General features: G+C 31.6%; 1 protein-coding gene across 1 annotated transcript in view; it reads left to right on the top strand.

Annotated features, from left to right (window-relative positions):
* The first annotated feature begins 3002 nt into the window (after window positions 1-3002).
* Window positions 3003-21163, top strand: part of LOC130900754 (rap guanine nucleotide exchange factor 4) — a 302255-nt gene continuing 284094 nt past the window's right edge. Inside the window, exon 1 of the mRNA XM_057811609.1 lies at window positions 3003-3176. Coding sequence (XP_057667592.1) covers window positions 3148-3176 — 29 coding nt within the window. The 5' untranslated portion in view covers window positions 3003-3147. The remainder of the gene's footprint in view (window positions 3177-21163) is intronic.

Below are 21163 nucleotides of genomic sequence, written 5' to 3'. Positions count from 1 at the left end.
CTGAACCATGACCAAACCTTGGATCGAATGCGAAATGCGAAAGACCAAATGTGAACGTCTAAAATGAATGAATTATCAGTTCAAATTATGCCATTCTAATTTTTAAATTTTATATTATTAGGAAAGATTTAAACTAAAAATTATTGAAGTAATTTAAATGAGTAAAACCATGATTTTAGAGTTTATATTTTTTTTACTCATTATATACGAAAACATGTCAAAAACTGTTTCAATCAGAAAATAAAAAAAAATAATTAACCAGGAATGAAATTTAACTTTAACCTCTGATATATTTTTGATATGTTTATATAGATTTATTAACACCCATTGAATTCGAAAATTTATTCGACTCGGTTGATTTGTCTTTGACAGCTTTATTTATTCCGATCTAAATTATTTTTGCTAATGTTTGAATTGAAAGCGAATCCGCATTTCTCATTAATTATCTGAATCAAACTCTAACCAACTGTTGATGTCGATTGAAGTAATGGTGGTTACTACCGTTACGTCATCTCCGGCGCCCCTTAAACAGTCTGGAAATTCCCTCCATCCATTTCTACTTGAAATAGAAATTCGAAATGTACTTCATAGGTGCCTTGCGCACCTTTCGCGTGATACTAATGTGGTGTTGTCAATGTTATGATGGAAAAATCTAGGATTTGGTGTGGACCAATGAATCTGTCGAATCTACAAGGATCAATGAATTAGTTCTTGGTTGGTTGATACTTTATATTTAGAAATATACGAGGAAAACGCGCAATGGACTAACGAGATAAATTTTTTAAGCATACAGATAATAATATAGATGTCAATAAAGGTTTTTGTAATAATGGAAGACGAATATTATGATTATGGTATTCTCTACGTTTTTAAAAATTGTTGTTAAGTATCATAATTCTTCATTATTTGAATGTTTAAGGTTGATGTTGATGTCACGAAACAACGTGAATTTACTGGGATTTCTGAAAAAACAAATATTTTGTTAGGTTAAGAAGGTGGTAAAAATCGCTGAGACCCAAATCTGGTAAATAGAGTCGATGGTAAACCAATTCGAAGCGCATTTTGTGAATTTTAGCCATGGCAATCAGGGAAAACCACTTTCTTTTTCTTTAGATGCGTTCGCTTTTTCACAATTTCTCCCTTTACTTTATTTAACAAAGACGCGTAATATTCTCCAGCATCGGTATATGACAAATGCGTTGTTTTATTAAGATAACCTCTTCTCTATATCTAAGCTTAATTCAACGGCCGTTCAGTACCAATTAGTGAACTTTTACGATAGTATCATTGATTTTTGCAGTTCTTAACCATTTCAAACGCTCGTCATCAGTAAAGCTGATAATACCATATTTGAATTAAACCGACAATTTTTTTCAGTAATGTAAATGATGATCTATTTAACTTCTCTTTTATTTGCGTGAGCTTATTGTTTGTTCAAAACAATTATTTAACGACATCTCGATATTCTACTTTTTCTATTCTTCACATCGACTTACTTAAGCTATTGTCAAACAAAAGCCAAGCGTCGAAAAAAATTTGAGTGAGCATCCCTCAACCCATGCTGAAATATATTTCCCAGCTTATTTTGATATGTACTGATATCTTCAGGCTATAAACTTTTCAGGCAGCCTTCGTACATTGTTGGATTTTGAATTGGGTTACCTCCTTCTTGTGATTTTTCTAAGGCTTTCGGTTTTGTTAATCATAATATGTTGATTAACAAATTGCAGTACTGCTGTTTTAGGGGAATACCTCTTGCATGGCTTAAGTCATACCGTACCAACAGATTATAATGGTTCATACAACGATGTCTTCTTGCAAGCCAATAGAATGTGAAGTGCCCCTAGGTTCAGTACCAGGTCCTATTTTGTTTTTATAAACGACATCGTCTATCTAGACATCAGTTGATCAGTTGTGAAATATGTATATTTGCAGACGACACTAGTTTGTCTTGGAACAACCCTGCGACTCTAATCTTTTCTGTCTCAACGTTTCTACAACTTGATTTTTATCATATAAAAATACATTGCTACCTTTTTTATTAAATAACATCACCATTCAATCTGTAAAATTCTTAGGGATTGTAGACAATTCCTTGAAATGAAACATATTGCCGCCTTATCTAAAAAATTAAGCTCCTCCTTTTTTGCGCTGAGATCAGTTTCCAAAAAACTGAACTTATCCTCTTTAACAGTTTATTATGCCCTCATTGAGTCGTATTACCGATATGCCCTTCCTTTCTGTGATACGTGTGGTGCAACGCAATTTGAGTGAATTTTCAAACTACAAATAACTTAAAAGATTAAAAATTCTGACTTTTCCCTCCTTATTCATATTCATAATTCGCATAATTCATAACACGCTTCACCAATTTTAGAAAGGTCGTTGCATGGCTATCCAATTAGGAACGCTGAGCACGACCTCTACCTACCTTCTCTACGTACAGAATTGATTAAAGGCTCTATATTTTACAATGCAAAAAATGCACAATCACTTGCCAATTGAAATCAAATCAATATACATGTATTACATACAAATATACATTTTAAGTATAAAATTATGGACACCTTCGAAGTTATTTTTATTTTTAAAAGAAGAGAGTTGATTCACAAAATTTTGGAAGTTTGATGGAATATCTCATAAAAAGAGACCTCTTATATGTATATGAATATGTAGATATATAGGTGCAGAATTAACAGTTAAGCCAACGAAGAGTGGAAAAAATGAGAGGAAAATAACACCAAGTTCCTATCTGACGCCTAAAAAGGTATGAGAATAATAAAAAAAGAAGGACAACTGTTAACTGATATTATTCCACAATGTTCATCGCCAAAAGATCTCTGCACAATCAGTTGTTAATTAATGCCTACAAACAGTCAAACAGTTTTTAATTCCAACGAGAAGTAGCTTATTATTATTATTAGTTTATCGGATAAACAAGAACATCTGACAACGTAGCGAATTAAACGCTGTGCGGTGAAATTCCGCTAAGCACGCGAACCAGTTGTTGCTGGCGATACTCCGGTTACGGTGCTGTCGCCGCTGCAGAATTACGATGGCACTACTTACGTAGAAATACGCGCGAAAATTATTTTCGATCAGTGGGGTGTAGATCTGGTCAATTTGCCGGATTTTTTGTAACTAGCTATGGAATGGATTGCGTGCATCGATAAAAGGTAATTGTGACAGAGATGGCTCTATTTATATGTTTATGAAAATAAGATTTCATTATTTTGTTACTAAGAAATACGGTTAGGTGAATAAAAAATTGGGGTTAATATAAAGTAATTTGAAAATAAGTATATTGGTTTTATATCTATATTAATGAGTGATGTATATTTTTGATGATTGCTTCGTCTCCTGTTAAGAATTCGTTGCATTATAATCCGCTATTCTCAACAATATAATTGGAATTCTGCAATATTTGTGAAAATAAAACTTTGTTTTCATACTTATATACAGTTTTGCGCCTATATTATTACCATTCACATTCTTGTACTGAAGTTTCGATGAGTTAATGGAGAGTTTGTTCACCTCTAATGATTTCTTCTTATATGTAGTTTCTCTATATATAAATTTTTTATTTGAGAAATTTGAGAAATTGATGGTTGTGCTATGGAAGCATCCATATTAAGTGTTAGTAATGAAAGATCTTGAGAAAACTCTCTTAAGAAAAATTTCATTGTTTTTCCGTTATGTAGAATTACTGCTGTAGCAAAAACTAAAATTGGGAACATAAATGAAAAATTCAATGCTCATTATAAACTTATTCAATTATCACAATCGAAATCGTACCAAAAATAAAATTAATTATCTTAATGTCATATTATATAAAATTAACAATAACAGTATACAAAATCAAATTTGAAAAATAATCGAAAAGCAATAAATCGGCGGATAAGGACATATCACTTGAAATAAGAAGACTAATTACGGAAAAACGCAAGCTTGGCAAAATTCCCAAGAAATCATACTTTTATCGACAGAAATATGTTTATTCAATACAGCCATAAATTGGAAACAAAGCTCAAAGGAATAAGAGGTACCCAGAAGAATATTGAAGAATATGATTCCAAACTTTCAGGAATTCAGGAATAAAAACGTTAGATATATGCACCGTCACCACGAAAAAAAATGAATGAATATTCGCAAAAACCTCACTACGATTTTCTAATCACTTAACAAAACAGACAATTATCACTTCTAATAGAAACAAGAGATGCCATACAAGTTGTGATATCAAAGAAATAAAAGAGGAGATGACCCAACTGTATCCAGAAAAATCATCTAGAATCGATCTTATAATTACCAAAATACTGAAAGAATTGCCAACAAAGAAATAAACATGCTTACATAATATCTTAATGCAATTAAACGACTTGAATATTGACCCAAATCACAGATAATAATAATGAACAAACCCAGTAAGGGCTCAAACAATATCACATCGTATCACTCAATAGCTTTACTTCCATTTATTTCCAGACTAATTGAAAAACTAACCATACTAAAAGTAATCGAAAACCATCAAGAATTTGGACATCGACAATACAGCAAGTTCATTAATTCACACTAATAATAAATAGGGCTTTAGAAAATAAAGAATAATGCTCTGCTGTGTTCCTCGAAGTTAGTCAAGCATTTGACAAGGTCTCTCATCAGGAACTGCAATAAAAAATAAAAAAACAGATGTCCTCCACATTGTTCTTTGCTTTGAAAATCCTACTTAAACAATATAGTCAAACAAAAGTTTGTTTTGTTTTTTTTAAGTTGCATCAGGGATATTACAGGGAAGTGTACTTGGTCAATTAGTTTATATAATGTATACATTGTCAACAGGAGAATTAGGTAGACCACATGAAGACAGCGTCAAATCCACTCAAACAAAAGACTCAGGTTAAAATATAAAGTCTTGTTGCATAACAATCATCCAGAGATCTCAATCCAAAATACTTCGACAGATAATAAATAATAATTAATAAGCTACACCATCCAAGTAGTTCTATATGTACCAGCGACGGTTATTAATATGAAAAATAAAACTATGGAATTTCATCCAAACTCATTATTAGGAGAACTGCGAGTACTAAAGTACAACAAACGACTGAAGAAAGCGTATCCAATATATTTAACATGATGTGTTAGAGGGTACATCACTGGATGTAAACCTCATTAAGACATTACAGATACTTGATAACCAACCACGAGTGCCCTAATTAACTAAAGTGATTAAATATTGTCATTGCTAATAAAATATACAACACATTTGTTCACAGTTTTCACAAGATTTCTCGCTAACTACAGGAGAAAAAGTCGAACTGTAAACTAAAGTATCAGCCAATTTGCCCATCCATTCAACATTTCAGTTTTATGTTTGCCTCTGTAAAAGGTATGATGTTCTGTGATGTGATGTGAATAAAAAGGTTAATTTTTCATTGACTTCATAGACTTCAATAAAATTTTCAAATTAATCTTAATTTTGGGCTAAATAATTCACGAACTGTATGTATCGTCCAGATTGCTGATTTTTTAGATTGGAAAATTCTCAAACTACTCTTTCCAAAACTTTGTTGAATGTTTATCAAAAAGCGATTGAGACTTTTCATTTCTCGTCTACATGCAAAACAGGACACTCGATCAGATGACGACATAGAAAATATAAGAAGCATAAAAGGGATCGAAAAATTCGTAAATTTACTATTCACATACTAACAGTAAGCGAACCATAAAAGATGAAGATTTCGCTTGGGAGAGTTACAATAAGTTAAACTTTTTTTATCGAAAAGGTTTTGTCAAGAGTAAAATTTTTTCGAAATGAAAGTAATATTTTTATACAAAATATTAGATAGGCCGATTTGAATGCCAGTCAAAATTTGATAATATTTAACGTGAAATCACTATTGAGAGGAAATAGATAACCATCTCTTTGTAATGTTCATATAATAAACTATTAACCATTTAATTTTTTAATATCTGATTTAAAACAATTCTTAGACTTCTTAAACAACACTCAACGTCTATATATTGTAAGTTAACAATGGAAATTTCAGTTTCGATGATGGTTTCAAAGTAAATAGCATTTTAATCAAATCATACATACTTTTTTTGTACTTAGAACTTCCGAGATACTCTCCTCCATTAAAAAAGCATAGTCTTATCATTCAATATATTTCCACGGAATACTAACTTGGCTATAAATGCTATTAAACTATTTTTGTATTTTTGTTGTATTTCTCCAGTACATCAATTATATCAACAAAATGTTATTCAAACACACGAATGAGTTTCCAATTTTCCGATCCTGAGCATTCCGATTTCCATTATAAGATTAAAGTCGTTCACGACAAGGTTAAGTTTATGTAAAAAGGTTTGGAATATACTTTTACTTCAAGCTTGCACACTTTCACTCCATTCCAGAAGTGATAGAAACTCTACAAATGTATCAGATGAAGTGAGCTCGTCCACGACATGGACCGTGAAACCGGTTATGCTCTGTTATAAAGGAAGTTTAAGATTTAGCGAATAAGCCGGCTCGTTTGATGTTGGTTTTTATATATTTTTCATCATAGCAGCGATTTGTTTACATTGTTTTTTATATGATTTCTACGATTATTTTATTTTTATTTTATTTGTTTACTTCCTAGAATTCTATAAATTTCTTTCCGACATATATTCAAGAAACAATTTTTTCTTGCTTTTAGGGTAATATCTACATGTGTTTGGAGTATATTCTTGGCATAAGCATATTATGCTAGAAAAATCTTTTAAATGTCCGAGTTTAATCAACTGTTTCGTTAAATAAATTGTTAAAATAAAAAAAAACTATATTTGTACCTATTTGTTTTTATGTATTTTTGAAATATAATAGTTTTGTTTGTATGTTTGTGATCTTTTTAGTGATTTCCTTTGACCTCTAATGTCTCTGCTTTAAATGAATACAGATTAGACTTACGAATTTTCTTTCGCCACAAATCAATATTTTTCATCTTGTCAAAATGTCTAGCTGATATAGAGCACAGTCTTGGTTTAGAAATAAGAGTAGCAGAGGTGGTTTATATCACGTGCGCTTAGTAATCTCACTCTGTGTCCTCTATAAGTGATGAATTATGACAAAGTAGTTAAAATCTAACGTAATATATGAAAGTAGTTTATGATTTAATCATCCATCCCTAGATAGTAGTGCCTCGCCTTGATTATTTCTCGCCATCAGAATACAACATAAAAGTATCAATTTTCATAGGCTATGAAACTCTGAGTATATTTGGTGTGCTAGGCAAGCTAATAAGACTGGTGGTCAACACCAACTGCAAGGGTAGCCGGCAGAACATCACACCAATTTAACGTCAGAAGAAGTCTGAAGCTAGGGGATGCTCTTTCTTGTAATCTATTCATTCTGACCTTGGAAAGAATATTTAGGAGGCTACAGACCAGAAGGTGACCTACACAGACGATGTTATAGATGTTAGAGAAGACTTTAGGACATTCAAAGGAGAATGCAATCTAGCAGGATTCAATGCGAATGAAGCTAAAACGAAGTACATGCCAAGACCACGCAGACACGGCGGCGTTTACGATAGATAACTATACCGTGGAGCGTGTTGAAAGCGCCTAGAAGATGCTGAAATCCCACCTATTCAGCAGGTGCACAAAAGAGGGGATCTACCGTACAGTACTAATGCCGGTTGTGATGTATGCTTCTGAAACCTGTGCAATGACTGCTAGATACGAACTGAGACTAACTCATGAACGAGAAAACTACTTCGGCACATCTATGGCCCAATCTAAGACCAAGGAGAATGGCGCATCCGTACTAACGTTGAGACTTATGGAGAGCCCAGCCTGGTAGCAGAGATCAAGAGTGCGAAACTAAGATGGTTCTGTCACGTCGGACTGATGCCGCAGGGTCGAGGAGTCAAACTTGTACACCGGAAAAAAGACTACCAGGACGACCACGCATAAGATGGCAGGACGATGTACAGCAGGACATAAAAAACTAGGCGTCTGAAACCGGCGAGAAAAGTACAACATCGAGAAGAATGGGGGTACTTGTCCGGGAGGCTAAGGTTCTTCTAGGATCGGAGCGCCAATTGGTAAGATCCTTGAAATACAGTCAAATACAAAAAAATAATTCTTAGAAATCCATTAATGATACAAAAATTTTTTTTATAAATGTATATTATGTATTGATAATTTTATAGTGTAACTGTGAATGTTGGTGTAGTTGATGGAAGTGTGACTGTGTGTTCAGTAAGAAAACACCATGGTTTCAAACATTTCAACTTAGTTAATAAATAATTTGACTTGATATTTGCTGTTTTTTTTTTCATATTAAAATTATGGAAGTCTTTGTATAATTTCATTTAATTATAGTTTTATATCAGGTTATATTTTGATAAATAATTTATGATTACACGATTATTTGATAATATATGCGGTTAATAGAAGTACTTTACTTTATTTATGAGGAGCGATAGAAAATTTGACCTAATACCAGATACATAATATAATACATTGAACGATAAATAAACAACGCGGCGAGTCACACGTCTTTTTCATAAAGTTTCAAACAATGCTGAGGATCAGATACGCTTGTTCAGCAAAGTTGTATCATCCTGTTAATTATCGTGTTCGTTAACTTTGTTATCTTTTATACGTCGAAAATGTGCTTGGAATTAATTGAAATATCGTACAACGGTTGTGTTCAGAATTATGTCAGTGAGTATTGGAGCTTCAACCATAACTATCAGAAAAAGAAGTTGTATAAATAAAAGCTATTTGATCTTGTGCAGTTATTTTATTTTTTATTACCAAATTGATTTTTATTATTTTAATTCGACACTAATGACTTTCATAACTTTACCTTTTATTTCTTCATGTTATATATAGTAGATTGGATAATTTTGATCTCTTCAGTCGTCTGCGTTGATTTGCTGGCTTGTCCAAGAGTTGAAGCGACTCGGACATTTTATCATCTGTTACAATGAGTCAACTCGTGATAGTGGCTGTCATGAAGATTAGACAACTCGTGACGGAAGATTCTGCAGCTCAGTATTTCAATTATGACATGGAAAACAAAAATAAAATATATATTTACAGTTTATTTAAATAAGAAATATTTTACATTCTAAACATATCACATAAGACATAGAAAAACACTGAAAATCTATTACATTTTATATCCATAAGATACCGGTTGCCCAAATTCATATTCTGTTATTTTATTTGCCTAACCTAACCTAAACTACCCAAACCTAATGTAACCTAACCAATTGCAAGTGGGCATTATAATATTATATAGAATTTTACAAATCACGACTGCCGCAAATTTTAAAAATTTATTTCTCTATTGTATATTGTTTAGAACCTACCTAATTTTGAAATGCAAGGATTTAGAAATTCTAGATTTGATTTTTTTGGATTTTCCAACTTCACAAAGTGGAGTGGGTCCTAAATTCCAGGTAATACTCTTAATGAATCCGTCACGTCGTATCAACGAGTCCTTATATCACAGATTAAAAATCACCACGAGATGTAGTGCACCCCGCAGTTAATGGGGGTTTTAAATTCGGCCAAATTAATTATCTAATCTACGGTTTCACAAAGGTCATTTTAAATTTACTAGAAAATTTGGTCAGGTACATAAAGGTAGGTTAGAATCCGAAAATGGAAAAGGGACAATGGTTTTATTTAATTCACAATAATCTATTTAGAAACATCCCTAAATTAGATTTTATATATCAGATAAACAACTGGAAATACCTAACTATAGCGGGAGCGTGAGAATAAAACTCTTAAAAAATTGTGATCATGTTGTGAAATGTTTTCGCACTGCTGACATCATGAAGGTGAAGTAAGGTTCTGTATCTTAATTACTATTTTTGGTTTTGGAATAGCATCCTAAAATCTGAACCAATGTACAAATATTGCATCCCAAATTTCTATAACTGAATTTATCGCATTACCAAAGGTCATCTACTAGCTATCTGGTCAAATTTACTACTGCCCGGAGTTGGTATGTCATGCAGCTCTTTTTCATGCCTTCCTGTCACCCTCTTGTGTTCTTTTGTCACAGTAGGGACTCAAAGATTTCTATGATTTTCGCTATTTAAAATATAACATGGTGCTACTACTATATTTTTGAAAGTTGTAACATTCGTTTTTTGCATTCCCATAGCATAACCCAGTAGATAATATAGACTCTAAAATTTGTTTATATAATAGTGATTTATAATTGACAGATAACTTTTTGTATAGTTTTTTGTATTTATTATCTGCTCTGTTATTTAATCCTATACGTGTTCCACTCACTATAATTTGTAGTACATATTAATGTATTTGAAAGTTTTTTTTATGTGGTATGTAGATTAGGTTAGGTTAGGTTAACACTTTTCAGCGGAGATCCACTGGGAGGCCTTAGGCTCATTATGATGCCCTTGCTGACTTTTCAATCAGCACCATTTCACTCCCCTTCCCTATCTCTTCCGTTGCCAGGTCCTTGCTTCCTTCCCAAGCTTTTCCAGTTTGCAATGAAGTGATTCAGGTCCTTAACACCTAGCTCCGCTGTTTCTTCCGGACATTCCAATGTTTCACTCGCTACAACCCTTCGGATCGAAACCTAGCAGTTCTGTTGTCTTCCTGTTCTGTAGCACCGGCCATAAGGAGCGTAAGATGACACAGTCATTTCTATTACTCCATCTCTTGCCGTGCTCTCCCTCCAAACTTCTATTTATCGTGACTCTCAGTAATTTGATCGGTGGTAGTGGCAAGCCCACCGCTTCGTACCCGCTCTTGGTCGTTCCCAATTTGGCTAGTTTATCTGTCATTTGATTCCCTTCTACATAGCTGTGTCCAAGTATCCAGCAGAGGTCTAACCTTTTGGTCACGAATCCATGACACGGCTTCGTTCACCACTGACCTAGATCTCACTGCCGTAGACGATAGTGATATCAGAGCCGCTTGGCTATCCGTATAGATTGTGATGTCACGCACCGTTTCATCTCTGCATTGGATTAGTTCCGCGGCTCGTTCTATTGCCCGCAGCTTGGTCTGCAGTATGTTGCAGCCATTTCTAAGCCTCAAGGACTCCCTTATTCTTATATAGTTACTTACTGTTCCTGAGTTATCTTCCCAGTCCTCTCTTGTTGGTATAAAAATCTCCAGGTCTATATCAAAAGTTAGTCTGGCGGTAGTGTAGTCGGTGTGTGTGTTTCAATACACCTTTGTCTACTGTATCCGCCATATTCTATATCTCCCTTAGTATCCTGATTTGGTATGTATATTGTTTTTATTCATTTGAATTGGAATATAGTTTGTTAGTGAAAACTGTATTAATAGACATTTCTTGTTAAATTTGTTTTATTGTCAAAGTTTCGATGTTATGTTTAGATTTTTGAAGTCTTTATTATTTTCAACATTATAATCTTCACAGGGTATTTCTGCGTTTATTGTCGAATATCCTTCTTCCTGTTTTAACCTAAACAGTATTCATATAAGTGGGCTTCTATTAGGTCGACAATTTGCTATGGAAATATTATTTGCGTTTTATAGATTATTTCTGAATTCCAGACTTTGTCAAATGCCTAGGCTATATAATTATCTCATGATAAAAACCATATATACATGTTGTCAATCATTTTACTATAATTTAAATATACCAACCTCTTTCTAGTATCATTCCACATGCTTAGAACCATCGTAACCAAATGTTTCACGAAGTGCGAAATATTTTCTTAAATGTATTAGAGTAACGTTCAGATAGATTTATTATTTAATATAATTCTATACACATCTAAATCGCAATGAAGTTATTTATCCAGTAAATCAAAACTATTCATTTATACTGCTGCTTATTTTTTTGAGAGCAATTGTTTGTTCTATATATTGACAACCACTCTATTTTCCAAAAGTATTTGAAAACGCTATTTCTTTATAATTGGGTATTGTTTTTATTGTCTAAAATTTCCTTTTTTTCTTTCTCAAAAAACGTTATTAATAAAACTTTGAAACAATCCTCTCAACACGATGATAATACAAACAAAGAACTGTTTTAACTGCATTTAGGGTGAGGACGGCTTTCTTTATACAAAATTATAATTTAGAAAAAAGTTCTTCGAGGATATTTTAGGGTTGAAATAACATCAATTTTAGAGATAATACGCGTTGTTTTCTTTTTTCCCAGACAATTTAATAAGTAGGATGTGAACAATTTTAGCTAGACTTGTTTTATTGTTTGCAGAAATTTTGTCCTGAAAAATTTTGTTATTTACATATATAAAGAGTGTTTTAATCAATACTATCCATTTTATATAAATATGACAGCACATGTTTTATGAAAGCAATTACTCAGCTTGTTGAAACCATGGCAAAGATTCCAGCCTTATCAATATATTTTCTATATTCGTATTATTTTGGGATCATCTCTTATTATTCATTATAGATAAGACCCACTATTGAAATTTTCTCCAAGAATGGTCCTACTATATGATCACCTGGAAATCCACTTCAGTCGTTCATTTCTGTAGGTGTTAGTCTATGAAGCTTCCACATCAAGTATATTTTCTACCCTGTATTTACAAGGGAATTTATTCACTATAATATGAATGATCACAGATATTCAAGTATTATATGAAAGTTACATTTCTATTGGTAATTGAATTGGTTAAATTTAAGAAGCTCAAAGAAATAACGTCGTTTATGAATTGTATTAGTACTTATTGGATTGTAGGTAGGATCGTGGACATTTACAATGTCGAACTAGTTGTTTCAGTTAAAATTATTACTGCGGAATCCATTTTGTTTTTTATTAAGTCGTCCACATAACCCTTGTTGGATTTCCACTCGCCGTGCTTCTTTGGCTCAATTATATCACCACAGGAGTCCACTAATAGAGACACCTACAACTTGGATTTTGCATTTTCCATTTCTATAATGCATAAAGAAATTATTTGTTTTAACATTTGTGGGTCGTTAGTTTTTATATTTTTTATAAATGTTTACCAAGCTTAATCTATTGTCAGATATTTCACCAATAACAGTAAATCCACGTTGAATATGAATTTTTGTATCAGGTACTATGATAATTAAAACATTTCCGGTATTAATAATATCGTTACACTTCATTTTATATAGATTCCTCCCTCTGCAGAGCTCTTGAAATTCCAAATATTAAAGCAACCTGAAAGATCTTTCAAATAATATCTAAGCTTACATTAAAATCGTTTGCTGTCATACCTTATGCATGAGATAATGACCGTCTGGAGCTTGCAACAGAAACTTCTTCACGGGCAAATGTTTTAGATTTTTCTGGTCTATAGCCAACTGATTTATTTTTCAAATGAGTTTCGACTATTTACTGATGTCAACATCGTTATTCACCATTAGGGTGCGAGTTTTGAATAAGTCGATCAAAGTGTTCCACATTTTGGATTTAGTTTCAAAGTATGCTACTAACACTTTTTCTGTGAAGTTGTTTATGCATTTTTTACTACGTCACTCCATAAAAGAATTATATCCCTTTAAATACTGTTCTCTGGATTTCTCGGGGAGAAGATTCATAGTCGCTGCAGTTGCCGATTCAACATCTTTTGGTGTGCAATTTAAACTTTCTTCACTATTACTCTTCATCACTGATAATAATACTACCATCCTTTTAAGTAAGCACAAAACGGATTTTCTTGAACGAATATCAAGAAATAAAAGCGTTAGAGTTTATCGGAGAAACGAATAGTCTCGAGAAAGAAAGCATTCACAGCCCACTATTTTGATAGAACCATTTTATAATTGCGTTGAAAACATGACACGTTACGACACTTTTTTCAACGCAAAAGCGTGAAAAAACGAATCGCTACAGTACTGTTTTTCATTCTTTATGAATGCCAATGAATGAAAAAAACGTGAATATCATAATGGACGTAGAAAAAAATATTTATTCACACTTTTATAACAAAAAATTGATTGTACTAGTACTATAAAAATTTTCTTTATTGTGATATATTTCGAAGCAAGAAACGGCCCACACTCAACATTATAACACTCTCTTTTCTTCTCCATTTTATTTTTTTTATTTTCTATTAATTTTAGCACAACATACAGCGAAATACCTTATGCGAGCTTCTTTTTTAGTGTTGATGGACCAACAGTAGGAAAATGTTAGTAGTAGTATTCCAGAAGGTTTTGATGCACCCGATTTTTTTATCTTCGCACGACAATGACAATTGTTTCTACTATTTCGAAATTTTTGTTTATGTTTAACAAATGGAAGAAAATTTTTATCGATGTTTTTGCTTTCTAAATTTAGGTATACTGTGCAACTGCATTTTCGAAATACTCCCCCTCTTGTTACACTCGACTATTTTTCCCACAGTAGGTGAAAGTCGGAATTACACATTTATGCACACTAATTGCTTTTTTTTTCTTTCAAAATTAAATTATATATACTTCATTACTCATTTCTGAGATATTTTCGTATCATAATATGTTATGAAGCCTATTTTAGTAGAAATACTTAAAAATGTATTCAACAGTAAGAGTATAAACAATAATAGTATCGAATAATTTGTTTACTTCTAATTGCTTTCAATTTGAATAGATCATAAAATTCCATTTGTATTTACAACTTAATGGCTCTACAACTTCGTTAGTATCCTTCGTATTCTACTTTTGATTTTTGTCCAATTATAGCACAATATATTTGTGGGACCATTTAGTTTTAATGTAAACAAAATGGTCCCTACCCAAACCATATCTAGATATAATCAAAAATACAAGTAATTACAGTACAGAGACTGCAATTGACAGGCTGGTTGAATGAACAAAGAATGCCGAGAAAATGACTTTAATCCAATTTTGAAGGATGTGGGCTGATTTAAAGACCTTGAAAAAGGTGGTAGCAAAAAGTCGAATCGTCTGAAAATATGCAATTGGAACAGGGTAGATCTAGATAGGAACAGCTCGAGAAGAAAACTTAAAAAGATCAAGGCCCATAACGGGCTGTAGCATCATAGAAAGACAAAGAAGCAGAAGTTAACCTTATGATGTTAACTACCTGTTCCAAATTTGATATAACCATTTCTAGTATCCATTTGGAACCGGTTAAAGATTAAAGAGAATTCGAGTCGGATAATATACCATTCAGCAAAATCCGTTTTTTGGGAATTTATTATTCCTTGGAATGAGTGTATTAATTTCCACAGCAATATAGTGATTTGGTTAATACAAATTTTTAGTTTAATCAACCTTTTACCGATAATTGTATTGAGAATTGTCATCACATTATTGGTAACGTAGAAATAATCATATTCTCGTTGAATTATTGAACAAATTTCGTGTATTTAAAATAATAATGTAATCATTTATATTATGTCAAAAACATTCAAAGCAGAGCATTACTCGTTTCATCAAGTTGTATTCATTATTTTCGATTACGGCATTGGTCAATTTAATTCCTTTACCATTCTCGTTTTCCAGACCCCAGGTACATTCAAAAATCTTTTGGGATACATTGTGATTTCCCTGTGGCCTCTTCTGTTCCTATTTCGTTAGGTAGCAGGTATTAAATTTCACAAACACTGTACAAAATTGATTGTTTTTGTGCAACATTGTTACAGTTTGCCTGATTTATGTTTACTATTTATCAAAAAGCATTTTTATAACGGTATTAAAATACCAGTTTTGAAATATTGGAAAATATTGTATGAGCTTGTCAAATTTCAATGTATTTTCAAATATATTTGAATAAAATACAGTACAAACGCAGAAATAAGTAAATCACTGCAGTGTAACAAGCTTTTTTCTAAAAATGAAGAAGGCTATTTTAATTTTTAAACTAAAATTCAGCTACCATTTACTGAGATAATAATTTCATTCTTAATGTGTCGCGTCATTCTTTGTGTAAAACAAGAATTTAACATTACAGTTGGATTCTATCTCATCTCTGATGAATAAGCTTCGTTTGTTGTCACTTTTTGCCTTGTCTTCGATACTTAATTTCTACGACATGCCCCAGCAATATCAAATATAGCATTGACTAGTAGGTGTAATAGTCTAAGAATCAGTGTTCCGCAGACTTACAGTATAATATCAAACTTATTATTAATGCCAAGTATACTGTTTCACCTGCAGTTGGTAAAATGAGGGTTCACTAAAAAAATTATATTTCTAAGTTTAAGTAAATCAGGTCTAATATTTTTGGGATTTGGGCAAATAACAATTACAGCTTTCAAAATCTGTGAGAATCTTCACAAAAATTTATATAGGGTGTTTAGAAAATGGTGCCGAATTTCGCTATTTAAAAACTTCGAAAACTTAATTTTTTCAAATAACAACCCCCATTGTCCTCTTTACCATTGGATTCTACGCTTTAAATTAAGGAAGCTTCGTTAGTAACTTCATATATCTCAAATTTTTTTTTGTAGAAAAATTGCCTTATTACAATTGAACAACGCAAAAAAATACTTGATTCAACTTTGTAACAGAGAAATCATTACAGAGGAAGTCCAGAAGAGGTAATTTTATAGATTCGCGCTCCTCTCGTTTTTAGGATTTTAGAATTTTTTTTAAATCTTTGTTTTTACGGTGGATTTGAATAACAAATTATGGAAATGAGAAAAATGGAAACTTATATTAGTTTCAGGGCTTTAAATGTCCATGAAAATGCACTCTTTCACGTATAATTGTTGATAACTTTTATCCAAATAATGAAATGAAGTTTTTATACTTTTTTCTCAATCTACATAAAAAAACGAAAAAAAATGATAGAAAAATGTTGATTTATCATGTTTTTACAATTGAAAATAATAAAAATGTCTTAAAATTGACCTATGATAGTTTGTTCCTTTTTTATTAAGTAATTATCAAAGTTATATGAACAAAAACATTATTAAAATTACTTATTGTAATCAAGTGTATAATATTAAAAGTTAACTTTGAAAAATTGAAAATTTGCACAATTATAAAAATGGTATCTTACTAAGGTTGACTGTTAGAGATAAAAAATGTTTGGTTTTTGACTAGATCAACAAAAAAATATATGATTGCGTTTGGTGCTTTGTAAAAAAGTTATGAATGTTTATATATTTTTTTTATTAATCCGCCATAAAAACGAAGATTCTAGGAAAAATTCATGGAAACCATTTTTCGATTTTCTATAGCCAAAAAACGAGAGGATCGCAAAAGTATAAAATTACCACAACTTTAGTTGTCAATGTCAAATTGGACATATTAACATCATTGCTACCGTATCTCAAAACTTGATTAGCAACCCTCGTATGTACACATATTACACTAAGAACTCTCCAGTTTTTTCACGGTTAATCAGATCAAACGGTGTGACAAATTTTCACTGAGATTTCACTAAATTATATACCACCTAATACAGCTCAAATTTATTTATCTATTAAATTCTCCATCTCTCTATAGATTTTCGGAGGTACCAAGCAACTTGCTTTTTGGTTACGATTTTTTCTACTCAATATCAAAAATTATTTATCGGATAACAATTTCAATAGATTTGAATTATACCGTTTGACTCCGTTCTTGAGAAGTTATTTCATTGTTCATCTTAGATTTTTTTTATCAACAGCTCTAAAGCCATTTGATTGTTCTGATAAACCGAAGTTTCATTCCAAAAAACTTAATGATAAAAGTTTGATTCGATGCGACTTTTTAAGATTATTCTTTTATTTCAAGAGTGCTAGACAGTCGGAAACGACGTAATTAACTAAAATGGAGTTTAATTCGAAAGTCTCGTCTGCTTGCTGTTTAAACACAGTAATAAACATGAATAGCCCGAATAATTTTGTGCGTGAACTCTTTTTTGTTCTTTCACTCAATAGTTAAAATACCATTCCAGTGAATAAACTAAAGAGTCGATACAGTTCAAGATCTGAACGTGACAAAGGTGTGATTTTCGTCACATAATTAGTGCAATAACCCTTTAAAACCGTTCCAGTATTTTCTAAAAAAGACACTGCAGAGGTTATACTTTAATTCGAACAAGTGCTCTACCTGTCAGTACAAGAATAATCGAAGGTAGTGATCACATTTTGATGTTAAAGATTTTAAATTTAAAGTATTTCAGGTGCGACTAGTGTCAAAAAAAATTAATGATAATAAAACGTTTTCTATTACTTATCCAAGAGAAAATTCTTGATATTCCAGAGAATACCTTAGCTTAGTTAACAATCTGTCAAAATACTTAAGTTATTGGAGGTGTTAAATCTATTTCAGTTGGTCAGGGTATTTTTGAAAATTGAAAGATCTCGAATTTTCTTATAATGTGATATAGTATAGAAAAAAACTTGGTAAAGACGTGAAGAAATGTTTACCCCTATTCTTATTATCCATTAATTCAGCTCGGAAGTTGATAAAATCAAAGGAAATTTGACGGAGACGATGGACAAAAGCATTCCAAAAGTTCTTAAATTTTTTAACTCGAGCCACACTGGTATTTGAATTTATTATTATAATAATTACATAACATTTTTAAAAAATCTTGAAGAATTAGAACATTATATCCCCCTTCGTAGCAGCTCGTTGATATAACTATAGCTCGCTCTACAGCTCCAAAGAAGATCTAAAATAGCTTTTACTTAACATGTCATTCCTTCTACAAGTTTTTCGTCCAAGTCATTACCTATGTTGGCTTGTAATGGCATCATGTATCTAGGAGAAACGGAGTTGTTTCTTCTTCCTCACAGAATTTGCATTCATCATTAGTTGCTCTCTAAGGTGGTAGTATAAAAGAGCCAGAGGAAAAGTGTAGCATAATTTCACTTTAATCTAGATATTTCCTAGACCTTCCTATACTAGAACTTTTAGAATAGATGGAATCTGAGAAGAATCTACCAGATTCTTGTTTATACTGTCTCTTCTCGTAAAACTTCCTCGTAATAAAATTTTTGTATAGGGCGAGCGAAAGGCGTTTGCGCTATATTTCTAGAAATAGTTTTGACCTTCTCGTTTTCCTTTAATCGAGAATGATAAACGTAAACCATGTAGACCTTATTGCTCTTGTCTAGTCCATTGGTATTCTCAGATCAATTTTGAATCCATGGCTTGGGAGCATAATGCTTTGATAGCAGCGTGTGTTTCAGAATGTGTAGCATTTTTCTTTCAAGACATTATTATTTCCGGCTTTATACTATCACCAGTCTTGTGGTTTTCTTTAAAACAGAGATTTTATTTGTTTCTTTCAAAATTCTCCTTTTATAAGAACTAATACATTATGTTAAAAACTTATTAAAAACATTAGAATTTATCCAATAGTTATTCATTTCATTGATGTATACCAAAATAAAAAGAAGTTTACGAGCAAACTCGTGGAACAAGTTTTCCAAATAAGAAAAAACTACTTCAATGTACGATTCAATAAAATAGGTTTCGCACGTAAAGTTTAATCTTTGCAGATACTTAAAAATACATGAGTTTGTACCAAGTGGTTTTTCCTTTATATGTTTCTTAGATGAAATTGCAACTTGAAACTACCTATTAAAAGTAGCTTTTTAAGCAATTAAGTAATGCTGCTTCAGTAAAGCTGAATGACAATTTCTAATGGAATGAATATACCTACCTAAGCAGAAAAAAATCAAGACAAAGTATTAATATTTGCAATTTTCCCATTACATTGATCAAATCACATCTATAAAAATGAATTTTTATTTCGTCAGTTAATAAATTCTTCCGCCTCTCACATCGCTAAAAAAATTATTCTTGATTATACATTAATAGAATAATTTATGTCATTTAGGACATTATACTTGTTTAAGGAATATCTAAACTGAAATATTAGGTAAAGAGTATGCAATTGCATATAACTTAATTGCGGATTCTATATAAAATAAAACTTTTGGAACAAAACTGGAAGGAGGTTGATTAGAAACTAAATAATGATTTGTAAGCAAAATAACTAAAAACAATCAGTATGTTTGACAATCAGAAAAGTTTCATTGTATGTCATTATTGTTTATTGTAATTTTTTTCCTAGTATAAAGGAACTTAATTAAATTTAGTGACAAAAAAAGTATTTAAGTGAAATTTATTCTGAACATATGATAAATATCAAGTGACAAATCTAAAAGACATAAAATCAAACCTCAAAAGTATGTATTTGCGCCAAAAACCATTCATTTTGACGTGGAAATTATAGTGTTTTTCTCAATTGATTATTGTGGTTGAAGTGAGATTTTTAATCTAAATAGAATATTAGGTGCAAAATACATCAATTTAAAAAGAGTTTGACAAAGATTTGAGATGTTTGGGAACCTGAATATTAAATTCAAGTCACGAGATTGGGAATCTACTTAGAAAAATACAACGAAGCAAAGTAAAAGAGAGGAAGTAAGAATGTTATTCCTTTTTTTCATTCTAAACAATTGCGTTTCTTCAGTAGAGGGTATTTCAAAGATATACTTGAATGTTTACGACTGGGTAAAGTTTATGAAAGAAATTAATAAATATAGAATTGAATATTTAGTTTACGTTTATAACTTTATATATAATTAAAAATCTAGTCTGATTACGTTATCAATTATGGAGTTAGAACAAAGTCAAAAGTTTCTTGTGCAACGGCCCGTTCATGATTCGTCAAGATATTATTATTTAACACAAAAATATTAGGCTATGCAAATGTGGGAATGAGGGCACATTTTAATGCCACTCACGGTAGTAGTGGAAACACAGCACATATGTTTGGCATTCGAAAAACATTGTTAGCATTTCTAATTTAATTTAAGGTTAAAAACCATGCTGATATGGTCCACAGAGGTTGTAAGCTCAAAGTTGTTGCGCACTAGTTCGAAGTAAACCAGAAGTTCATCGTTTATTTTTGTATACATAATAAATCGAAAGAAGGCCCAATTATGTTAACCTCAAAAAACAAAAAACTAGTGCAAAGTCGCATTTGCAAGAATTGCAAAGTCATTGGAAAAGCTCATTAGAAATAAGCCAATTTTACGAAATGCGAAGTGGCACGCATTTCGGCTATGAGTTGCATTAGAAACCTTAATACTTGAGATAAATACAGTCAACAGGTCTAGTTCACATATTACCAATTGTATCAAATATGAATTTCATAGATAGTTATATAATTCCAAATATAAAAATCCAATACTGATTGAACTATCCAAGTAATATTGAAATATCATTGTGAATATTATTTTTTCCTGTT

Source organism: Diorhabda carinulata, chromosome X (genome assembly GCF_026250575.1).
Source record: "Diorhabda carinulata isolate Delta chromosome X, icDioCari1.1, whole genome shotgun sequence".
In the NCBI taxonomy this organism is placed as follows: domain Eukaryota; kingdom Metazoa; phylum Arthropoda; class Insecta; order Coleoptera; family Chrysomelidae; genus Diorhabda; species Diorhabda carinulata.
This window is presented reverse-complemented; position numbering and strand designations above follow the sequence as displayed.